Below are 12,251 nucleotides of genomic sequence, written 5' to 3'. Positions count from 1 at the left end.
CTAAAAAGGCTGTGTGCGAGTGAAAAAGCTCCGGTGTTGACAGATTCCATGAGTGAAACAAGCGACCAGGTCTATGGAAACAATCCCAAAAGAAGCGACCAGTTTCACCACAGTTGCTTATTTCTTCCACAGACGCCAGGTTCTGTGGAAGAAACAAGCAACCAGCATCATCTCGTTCTGCACGAACGATAGCTCGTTTGCGACATTCAGTGCACGTTTGAGTATCATGAGACTCCACGATGAGCAGTAGTAGAGAAAAAAATCACACCCAGTGTGAAGTGGGCGGTGTGGTCATCACAGTGGTCATCATAGTGATGGAAGCTCACTTCAAAAAAATATATATTTTTTGAAGTGCATAATCCTATTTATAGGTTATTAATGTCATCATGTGTCTCGCTAGCCAATCACAGTGCTGAATAGAGTCAGCCAAAAGAGTCAGCCAATCACAGTACAGCTAGGGGTGTACTAATGAGCCAATCACAATACAGCTAATAGGTGTCCCAACCCCACTTATAGGGGCGGCTACACCGCCCAAAAACTAACTTTGCATCGGTTATAATAGACGATTTTCACTCTTACACGGGCTCCCATTATGCCAACAGAGGGGGTCGACAGACTGGACGACAGGGGACTCTCTGGAATAACTCAACGTCCCTTTCAATTTTGGTGAGTGATTAGCGACACATCAAAGATAACACTTAAAATGTCCGGATCTCTTCTTTAACATTTGAGTGGTTAGAGTCCAGCATGTCGTGTTAGGATGCGGTCACACCGAACTGGAATTTTACCTATGCGGGCGGATTCTGCCAATTATTTTCAATGGGAACGGAGCGGTTTGTTGCCATTTGCGGAGTTCTGAAAAAAAAACGCTCTGTTCCCATTGAAAAGCATTGGCAGAATCCGCCCTCATAGGTAGAATTAAACTTCGGTGTGACCGCACCCTTAGGAAGTAAACAGGTGATGTATTGATTTCCAATACACACACACAGTGCACATCTTGAGATACAAATGCTCTGGCCTGGCTGGGTTAAAGGTTGTAAAGACAGAAGCCAGATCCTGGCAGAGAATGAGGAATGACTATTATCTGGCCTATAAAGAAGAACCTAAAGCATTTCACTGCATCGTGTGGAGAGTATGGAGGTGGAGACTCTGCTGCACAGCTTAGGTGCAGAAAGCAGTGGAAGTGGTCAGGCCAGTAAGACACCCAGGGCAATGTACAGGGGAGAGGACGGTTGTGTACTGTGTGTGTGAGTTTGTGTGTTACTATACTTGTGAGGGCCCCACAAGTGTTTATACTACTTGTACCACTTGAGCTAGAACAATTTTTTAACATTTTCTATGATTAGTTATAGTTATAGTGCTTGGTGTGAACGATCCATTCCCAAGCTTTAGTGTAACAGGTACAAATAGCAAAAAGAAAATGACAAAAATTGCATAATAATATTGCTGTCCTAAAATGTTTATGCTCACAAGTATAGTAATACCAACATGTGTGTGTGCGCGCGCGCCCGTGTGTTTGTGTGTGTGCGTGCGTGTGTGCATGCGTGTTTGCATGCGTCACACAGTGAGACCGCATCATGGAACTCTACAGCACCGAAGAGAAAAAAAGGTCAGAGCCCGCTAGGGGGAGGGGGCTGGTGGTGACGTAGGTTGGGAGTTATAGCGTAGGTGGAGGAACGGTGGGGGCAACCTGCCTGCAGGCAGACAAGGCAGGGTTAGAGACCTGTGTGGGCGGGGAGATGATGCTAGGGGGTGGATCAGGGGATCAGGGAGCACAGAGCCAGGCGACCTGCAGGTCTCAGAGGCCTTGTACCAAATGATGCCCTCAAGGCCTCATCAGCATTTTGAATTCATTACCAGCGCCGTCGGGCTGAATGGTGTGGTGATGTTAACACTATAGACACAGGATGCATTGTCCATCTCTCTCTGTCTGTCTGTCTGTCTGTCTGTGTGTCTGCTGTGCCTGTCCAAAGCTGTGACCACAGGCATACGTTGAATCCAATCACTTTGTTTACTGTCTGTATGTGATGCAGCTAATGGTCTTAAAACTGCCGGGATGGGAATCAGAAGTCGGGTGGGGAGGAAGTGTCCCTCCCGCACGCACGCACGCACGCACGCACGCACGCACGCACGCACGCACGCACGCACGCACGCACGCACGCACGCACACACACACACACACACACACACACACACACACACACACACACACACACACACACACACACACACACACACACACACACACACACACACACACACACACACACACACACACACACACACACACACACACACACACACACACACACACACACACACACACACACACACACACACACACACACACACACTCTATTTGCTCCCTCCTGCACAAACGACTGCAACTCGAAACCTTTGCTCTGGAAACACCAACCGTTCTCGGTCCTCGCAGGGATAAGTTCCGCACCTTGGGTGACCAGGCCGCTCCTCGTCTGTGTGACACTCTACCTGACCACCTAACAGCACCACAGGCTATCAATGCTTTTAAAACTAAGCTTTTTCTTAGCTGTACAGATTTTACCCTAAGGCACTATGCCTCTGTGTGATATTAGCATTTTCGTCTCCGCCAAGCCGACAGGCATGGCGAAGACTATGTTTTGCACCATGTCCGTCCGTCCGTCATTCTGTCTGTGAGCAGCTAATCTCTGGCACCGTTGGCTTGATTGCAGCAAAACTGTGCACAAAACCACTGGCCCACATTTTTCATATGGGCCTGTTATAGCGCCACCAGGAGGCCAAATTTTGCAAAACAAATTGTTTTGACAGTACTCCTACAGTCACGCAAATCGGTACAGTATCTCTATAGTCATTAAACAAAACGGGTCTTTCAGATTTTTCATATTTCATCCTGATTGGCTAAGATTGGTTTCCAAAGTTTGCAGGAGTGAGTCCGTTTTGAACAAAATCCCTAAAATCATGAACGCAGCGTGCCATTGGCGTGAAACTTTGCACACACATTGCCACTAGGCCAAGGAAGAAATGCCACCCTACATTTTTCAAATCAGCCACATGGTGGTGCTATAACAGGTAGATTCAAATTTGTACCTATAACTGGACCAATCGGTGTGAAACTTTGCATGCAATCTCCCTAGAGCACAAGGAAAAACCTCTGCCCTGCATTTTTCACATCTGCCTTTTTTTTTTATGTTACTCCTACAGATTGTGTGCTAACATCATGCAAATCGGTACACATTATCTTTTTAGCCATGTGATCAAGACGGATCTGTCTGTTTTATTGTCCATACTGATTGGCTACTCCCTCAAATCAACATAATATTGTGTCTGTGCAATAACTTCATCAACATGAATCCCTCAACTTCTACAGATTCCACTCACCTCTATAATGACTGAATTCCGAACATTGCTGGCCCACAATAACCTACCTGACCTGGCGGAGACCAGTGCTCCGAGGAGCACTTTTTACAGTTAACCCTCATTTCACATGTTGCTGTGTTTACTTTATCATCTATAATATCAATCTCTCTGCAGGTGTTATGGAGAGGTTTCAGATTTTCTTTTTAGCAGCTTTTTAAACGTTCAGTGTTTAGATTTTTCCCATTTTCTTCCCAATTTAGTAGTTGCCAATTCCCTGTATGTACTGCGGTCCCTGTCACTGCCAACCCCAACTGTTCGCCTGGGGAGGGTGTAGAGTAGACAACCGCATGCCTCCTCCGATACACATGGAGTCACCAGCCGCTTCCTTTCACCTGCCAGCGAGGAGTTGCACCAGGATATCGCAATACATGTGGAAGTTCACACGATCTGCCCCAGAGCCCCTCCCCACTGAACAGGCGCCTCGACCAACCAGCAGGGGTTGCTAGTGCAGCAACCAGGACATAATCCCTGGTTGGCTTCCCACCTGGGAACCCCGCCAATTGTATTCCATGGTGCATCCAGTCAAGATGGAGGCACTGCTGCCAGGAATCCTACCCAGACCTCTGCGGTGGTGTTTTAACTCCTAAGACGAAAGATTCAACCGACACATATTATTCTGTTATGGTCTTTCATGCATAACTGCCACCATTCTTTTTAATGTAGTATGCGCTATATGAACACACACTATTAGGCAGTTGCCATTTGAGAGCCAGCACAAGAACAGGTCTAATGTGTTCAATGTGGATCTAGAAGTGCTTATCTATTCTTTACCTAAGGGTCAAAACTGAAATCGGCTTGCAAATATGAAAAAAAATTATGGAGCTTCAACAATATCTTCATCCCCTTTATTCATACTAGAGGTTCTGGCTGCTATACGGCCCTCACACCTACGTTGCACCACCGAACCGACCAATATGTCTGAGTCATAGTGTCAGAGTACATGTTGTACCTGTCTGTCTGTGTCCCTTTATTGCCCATGTATGGAGATCACTGATATCATCAGTTGGATTGACCATGCCCCTTTTGTGCCCATATATGGAGCTGATGTGTTTCACACTCCATATTTGGGCGTAGCTGCATTAGGAACTCTAAACCCTAGCTCCAGGTATTCAAATCCACTTAATTTTGGGATAAGATATAAGATAAACCTTTATTAATCCCCGGAGGGACATTCAGTCGTCATAACAGCAGTGAAAATGAAATACAGGGGAGGGGGAAGGTCAAGAACCAAAGCAAGGATGAATAAAATACAATGATTATCCTATGATTTTTTTCGGTAACGCATCAGGATGATGATTCAATCCAGTATGCACTGTCTGGGAGCGAGTATGTCTAGCTGTGTTCTGACTATTGGCTCTATTGTGAAACGACAAGATAAATCATGTCTTTGGTAGTCTTATTTACCCGGTCTTCAGGAGGACCTCAGCTGTGCAAGTTCTGTCTCCCACGAAGATACAGAGAGACTAGACTTCCTTTCCCTCTCCTGTTATCCAATCTCCCCGTCTCATTCCTCTACCTCCTTCTCTCTCTGCCTCTCTCTCTCTCGTATTCCAACGAGCCAAGCTACATAGATCGTCTATTTTAGCTACTTTAGAAATGTTTTTAAAACGAAAATTGGTTTTAATATTTAACCAATGAAAAAATGTACAAGTAATAATAACTACATTGGATCCATTGGAACACAGCTTTTTTCCATTTCCTGAATAGTAACGGTTTTGGACATACAAGGTTACAAGTTACCCTCTACTAGTCCATACCCGGGGATGCATGCGTCCCAGCTATGTGCAGACTTGGGACCATGACCGTGACTACAGATCCCATACCCTGTGGCAAAAATGGTAACAGCAAACAGCTAATCATCTTCATCAGTCCCGGCAATGGTCAATGCAGATCGATTGGCCAACCCTCTGAGGAGAAAATTGACAGTTTTCTTTACTTTATAGAAGGATAGTACTAGGATACTATATCATACACACTTTGATCTCCTCTTTCCCCCCCATCTCTCATTTTGGGGTTTCTTAAAACATTAACTTGAATGGTGGAATCTTAATCATGACTTAACCTCTCAAATCTGTCGTCTTTTTTAGGATTATCCATTCCGTGTTTTACTATAAACTATACTATAAAGACAAAGTCAGAAACAGATGAGAAAGGAGGAATGAAGGGATAATGAGGCAGAAATTAAGGCGATGTGGTGCCGTGATACACACAGTAAAATACTCAAGGGGGAGATAGCTACGGGAGGCAGCAAATTAGTGAGAAATAAAACAGGAGCCAAATAGAAAGGCGAGTTCCCGTAGACCACAAAAACACAGAAAGATAAGTGACGGGAATCAATAGAGAGAGTTGGAAGGGTGGGTGAGAAAGACAGAGTCAGAGAGAGAAACTGGGAAAGACAGAGACAGAGATTGATTGATTGGAGCTAAAAAGCATCCTGGGCCAGGCTGCCACTCTCTGAGACATGGTTTTTTGAGACGACCCTCAACAGAATCAGCCCAGACGTCCCAGACAGACATCTTTCGCTGCTGCTGCAACCAAAGGCTGCGCTTGGAGAGGACATGTAAGGAGAGCGACAGGCTGAGAAACTCTGCCCTCAGAAGACCTCAGTGGAAATAATCGGCACCAACTTCGACGTCCCACCCTTTTACATCAAAGGCCTGCTCCCATAGCATATAGTGGGGCTCCAGCACATCTTTCCATAGCACTGTTAGATAAGCAGCACTCCCCCAAGGCTTATGGAGGAACTAGGGTGGATCCCAGCGATAGTTTGGAGAAAGACTGCAAATGAAGGAAATTACTTTCCCTGTTCTCTCCTTTGATGTTTAAACATGGGACTTCGCAGAGGAAATGTGTGGAGATCGGATCACAATATCACTGACAGTTTTTGGGCGGTGTAGCCGCGCCCCTATAAGTGGGGTTGGGACACCTCATTAGTACACCCTTTCCTGCACTGTGATTGGCCCATAATAGTACACCCCTCTACATTAGTACACCCCTAGCTGTACTGTGATTGGCTGACTCTATTCAGCATTGTGATTGGCTAGCGAGACACATGATGAAATTTATAACCTATAAATAGGACTATGCACTTCAAAAAAACACTTTTTTTTAAAGTGAGCTTCCATCACTGTGATGACCACACCTCCCACTTCACACTGGGTGTGATTATTTTTCTTTATTCGATATTAAGGCAATTTTAACTAACTTACTATCAGAACTAAGATGTTATTAAAAATATCTAGAATCTGCACCCTACTGTGCATTTAGAGATGTTTCAGCAGCGTGTCCACCCATGGTGCCCCGTTTATCAGGGATTTACGAACCAGTTCGCTCGTATCTCTGTTCTCCATATGCTGCTCACCAAAACGTTGCTCTGTACTCTGTATGACTAGTTCACCTTATGGATATGATTTGGAATGTTCTGATATTAAAGATAACATAATAATGTTAAATGGAGCATGATGCTGTGGCATTGTCGCACCAAGCACTGACACAAGACTTTTAAAGTCTGTGTCTCTGTGTCGAGCTGTTGGTTGAATAGAGATATGGTTATTAAATCAATCATTAATGTTTCACCTTTGGCATAATATTCTCAAATACAAGCGGTTACATTCTCTTTGACACTACACCTAAGTCGTCCATGCTGGCAATGATTTCAGTAACAAGCTTGGTGATGAACGGAACTCAACCTGTAAAAGACAAGGAAGGTTTCTTTACTCCAATAATGGTCTTTTATTAAACTCTCTCAATAACAGACTCCAAGCCTCCAATAAATCTCTGCAAGCCACAAGTCCAACTGCATCTTAGAATGCAGGCAATCCTTCCACACTTACCATTACCATAATTCCTCTAACACATGCATGGTAAATCTTTACTGTATATGACACCACCCACCCCCTCCTACACCTGCCTCACCCTGGCGATCAGATAGTATATCAGAAATTTTGAGTGGCCAAGAATCACGATTGAAATTATCGACCAAGCCTAATGTACAGCACATAAAAATAAAGATTGCACTGTAAATGTACACACGAAAGAGGGCCGGCAGGGGCGACCCGTTAGCTGAGTGGTTAGGGCACATACTACATGGGCTCTAATGTCTGACAGCGAGTCCCTGGTGCAATTCCCGGCCGGCCGGACCATTTGCTGCATGTCACACCTACTCTCTCTCTCCATGTTTCCTGTCTCTCTCCACCTGTGTAACTGTATCAAATAATGGCTCAGAAAAGCCCCCCATAAAATGAACTAATACAATTATTATGCAGACTAGCACCAGATGGTACCATGTATTGTGGGAATGAAGGGAAAATCAAGTTTACTCTAAAGAATTCCATGCAACATATATATATATATATATATTATATATATATATATATACATACATATACACATATACATACATACATACATACATACATACATACATACATACATACATACATACATACATACATACATACATACATACATACATACATACATACATACATACATACATACATACATACATACATACATACATACATACATACATACATACATACATACATACATACATACATATATATATATATATATATATATATAATATATATACATATAATTTTTTGTACTGCAATGTTGTGACATTGATGCTCTCGTCTAGCTGTAAGTGCTTCAGAAAAGCAGAGCTACGGCAAAATTGTAACATTATAGCCAGGTGCGAATAAAATACATAAAAGCCTAACTGAACTAATGCATATAGGCTATATATAGGTGTTGAAAAGCAAAAGCTTTTCAACACCTCATTCAGGTCCAGCTACACTTCAGTTTGTGGATGGGCAGGAAAAGCATGTGGGTGAGGCATTTAACTATTATGATAATGGTTGTTTATGAATGGATCAAAAGATTGAACATGTTAGGCGTGAATAATAGCGATAGGCTTGAGGCATTACTGCCAATGCGTAATAACTGGCTTAGACGTTTTCCATAATACCTGAAAGTGGGGGTGACAAAAAACCCTAGTGTCTGTGGGCAAAGGCAGACATGAAAGTCCCTACAAGCATGTGCACATACACCCTCATGAAGGCAAACTGCATCTCACATTCTGTCTGAGCTGTGTCTGTCTCAGTGATAAGGTTTGACCTCACAGTAAGGACACCTTCTGTCTGCAGGCACCCATCTACACACACACACACACAAAAACACACACACACACACACACACACACACACACACACACACACACACACACGCATGCATGCAATGAACCCCCTCAATGGAAGAGAAAGGCCACAAAGGACTAAGAAAATCAATATGATTGACATTATGACATTATTTCTTTGAATGACATTTCTACACCTTCTATAGCCTTATAACTGACCAGAAAGTGGAGTTAGCAAGAGAATTCAATTTGTTTTGCCAAGTGCCACTGGAATATGGGGCGTGTTTATAATGAAATGAGAATTTTATCAGTCCTTTTATAAAATACGTCCCATAATTATGTTTGGTGGAATGACGGTTGCAGAGGTGACAGTTATTTCAAGCGAGCCGGCAAACTGAGGCTGACTCAGATTGATTTGTGTTCATTTCCATAGTATGACTCATGCCAGAAGAGTTGAATTCCCATGCCGGCGTCACATGATTCTGAGTCACAACTCAAATTAGCATTTCTCCTCATAATTTACATACTGCAGCTGAAGCCAGAGAAATGTACAACTGATGGCGATACATTTAGGGAAAACTTCAAGCGGTCAAGCAAAGGGATCTTTCGTACACAGCAAGAATGGACCTACAACAAACACACGTAGGGGTGCAACAGTTAATCAAACAAATTGATTTAATTGATTATAAAAAAGATATCAATAACCCATTTTACAAAAGAAATATCAATTTTGTGGGGGCTTTAAAAAAAAAATATTTCATAATAAATAAAAATAGCTGATCCACAAGCTTGTAGATCTGCTATTTTTGCACACCATAAAAATATATATTTGATTAATCGATAAAACCAATCGACAGAATAATCGCTAAGAACATGCACACAGACAAGGCGTCACTCACCCCCAGCTTGCGGCTGCGCATGCGTACGTAGCCCTGCTTGACGATGTCGTTGAAGTTGCAGGCCATCTCTGGAAGGGGCGGGACCTACTGACTGACACCGAGGAGACCATCCAGAACCCTGCTTCCTTCCCTCGCACACTTATTCTCCCTCTCTATCCCTCTCTCTCTCTTTCTCCCTCTGTCTCTCTCCTCTTACCGCTGTTCAGTCCCCCTTGTTACCCTCCCCCTGTTCTTTGGAGATTTTTTTATTTTTTACTTTTACTCAAAGATTCTCCTGTTCCCTCTCAGACTCCTCTCTCACTCCATCACCTGGCACCTGGCTTAGGCTTTCAGCCTCCGGATCTATAATATCGCTCCCCTGACACACTCTACCCTTTTTGTGGCGTTGTCCTCCTTACCTATCTATGCTTACCCTCTCACCTCTGGGCTTCTCTCTCTTTCCTCTCGCTCCTCTCGCTTTATTACTGCTGAACTCTCTTGAAAGAGTTCCCCCGTTACACTGCTCTCAACTCCTTCCCTCTCCCTTCACTTAACTATTATTCTCTGTTTTTTTGGTTCTTTGGTATTTATGTATTCCTACGCTTTCTCACATTTTCTTTCATCCGCCCCCCCACACACCCTCTCTCTCTCTTCTGGGTCTGCTGTGATGCGTGGATCACTCCTCTGTCCCAGTTGCCTCACTCCCTCTCTCCATCTGATGGGTCATCCCTCATTCTTCACCGACCCTGAGAGAGAAAGACAAGAGAGAGAGAGAGAGTGAGAGAGAGAGAGAGAGAGGGAGGGAGAGAGAGAGAGGGAGAGAGAGAGAGAGAGGGGAATGGAGATATATATATATATTATTCATTGAGGTGTGAGGAGAGTAAGGCGGTGCCTGAGCACAACATTATTTCCATTATTCATGGCAACGGCAGACACTGTTATTGAGGGCAAGTACGCAAGATGGCTGCTTGTGACATGTCATTAAGGTATAATCTACAGCCTGAGTATGTGTGTGTGCGTGTGTGTGTGTGTATGGGGGGGTGGGGGGATGTGCGTGCGTGCGCGCATGCATGCGTCCCTGCGTGCGTGTGTGTGTGTGTGTGCGTGTGACCATGCGTGCGCACGTGATGTCTCTTATACGCACACATAAGAGGGCATAAGAGGGCATGAGAGAGAGTGTGTGTGTGTGTGTGTGTGTGTGTGTGTGTGTGTGTGTGTGTGTGTGTGTGTGTGTGTGTGTGTGTGTGTGTGTGTGTGTGTGTGTGTGTGTGTGTGTGTGTGTGTGTGTGTGTGTGTCTAAGTCCTCCTGTTCAGCCTGGATATACGAGTGTTTCTCAGTCTGTGTGTGTGTATACTGTATGAGTTTATGTGTGTTTGTGTAGACTGACATTCCATTAAGCTGTAATGCACAGTCTCCATCCTGTATATCACAGGAGGGAGTGTCCATTAACAACGAGCTTGCAAATAGAAGGTCACCAGGAAATTATGTTTAACCTTTGCTCTGTGGTCAATGAAAGGACAACATCTCCAGACACTAAGTCCATGTGTTCCCCTGCAGAGCAAGCTACCTCCTGTCTCCATCCCAGATAAAGGATATTAGGCCAGAATAATTAAAATATTTACTTTACCCATTAAAACCGGGAAAGCATCAAGGGTCATTTTAGATTTTAGCTATATATTTACAGTATAGCAACATAAGTTTTTAAAGAAAACTCCTAGGATTTAGAACAGTGGTTCTCAAACATAGCAGATCTACAAGCTCACAGTGCATCGCTTCATGCCACGCTGCCAGCTTGTACATCTGCTAATTTTGAACATTTAAAAAGAAAATATTGAAAGTGTTTGAAAAATGTTGGGAAAAAAAATCTGAAAACACATTTTCAGATGGGGGTCTGCAGCCAAATATATATACATTTGGGGGTCCTTGACATGAAAAAGTTTGAGAACTACTTATTTAGAGGGCAATTGTAGAATTGAATGGGTTAATGTCACCATACTGTAGCCTACAAAATATTTTAATTAAACAACTAAACTTACAATACGGCCATGTATGAACATTGCAAAAACAAAAGTGGTAGTAGTGTTTTCAATTTCAATATCTGTCTCAAACATGTGTATTATTGTCATCTTCACACAAAGGCCTGCCTGAATAAGCAATAATTTTATGAAAAAGACAAGAGAGAGAGAGAGAGAGCTTTTTTTGCTTAGTTTATATAACTTATGTTGTTGCAACCATATTATGGTTACATTGCAATGTACTAGAGTATTGGCTACATAACCATTTCGTTTAAGTTTTTGTTTTGTTTGCATTTTGTGCTCCTTCTGGATATGAGCTATATCTGATGTTGTCTTGATGGAACATATTTGTTAGCAGGAGGAAATGTTTTAATAGGCTGTGTTGAACAATAAGAGGAAGAAAAAAAGAAACATGAAGTGGGCCTTATCCATTAAATTGTCATATTAAATATACATATCTCTTCCTGTTTCCCCTTTCATCGTATTTCATGGCAATAAGAATGCCAAAAGTCCACTTTTGCACAGCAGATGCCAATTCCAAGCAAGCATTCAAGTATCATAGGTCAATAAAGAGTACCCACCCAATCCATTACTTTTATGGAACAATATAGACATAGACCATTAGTTATGGGTCATGGGGTAGAATGGGTTTGGGTTTTCTTTCCCATTATATAAATGACAAAGGGAAGAACAGACAAGTCACGTGGCCATAATTTAATATTAGCGTATTTTCCGCACTATAAGGCGCATCTGAGTATAAGGCGCACCTTCAATAAATGTATTATTTTCATATATAG

General features: G+C 43.1%; 1 protein-coding gene across 2 annotated transcripts in view; it reads right to left on the bottom strand.

The window, feature by feature from the left end:
- dok4 (docking protein 4) overlaps positions 1-12,251 on the bottom strand; it is a 69,208-nt gene that overhangs the window by 25,721 nt on the left and 31,236 nt on the right. For both annotated transcript variants that reach the window (XR_013933074.1, XM_080426904.1), the window contains exon 2: positions 9,460-10,184. Coding sequence is in view for 1 of the 2 variants with exons in the window: in XM_080426904.1 (XP_080283030.1) it covers positions 9,460-9,525 (66 nt within the window). In the remaining variant the exon portion in view is untranslated. The remainder of the gene's footprint in view (positions 1-9,459; positions 10,185-12,251) is intronic.

The sequence above is a fragment of the Gymnoscopelus braueri genome, assembly GCF_963280865.1.
Source record: "Gymnoscopelus braueri genome assembly, chromosome: 1".
In the NCBI taxonomy this organism is placed as follows: Eukaryota; Metazoa; Chordata; class Actinopteri; order Myctophiformes; family Myctophidae; genus Gymnoscopelus; species Gymnoscopelus braueri.
This window is presented reverse-complemented; position numbering and strand designations above follow the sequence as displayed.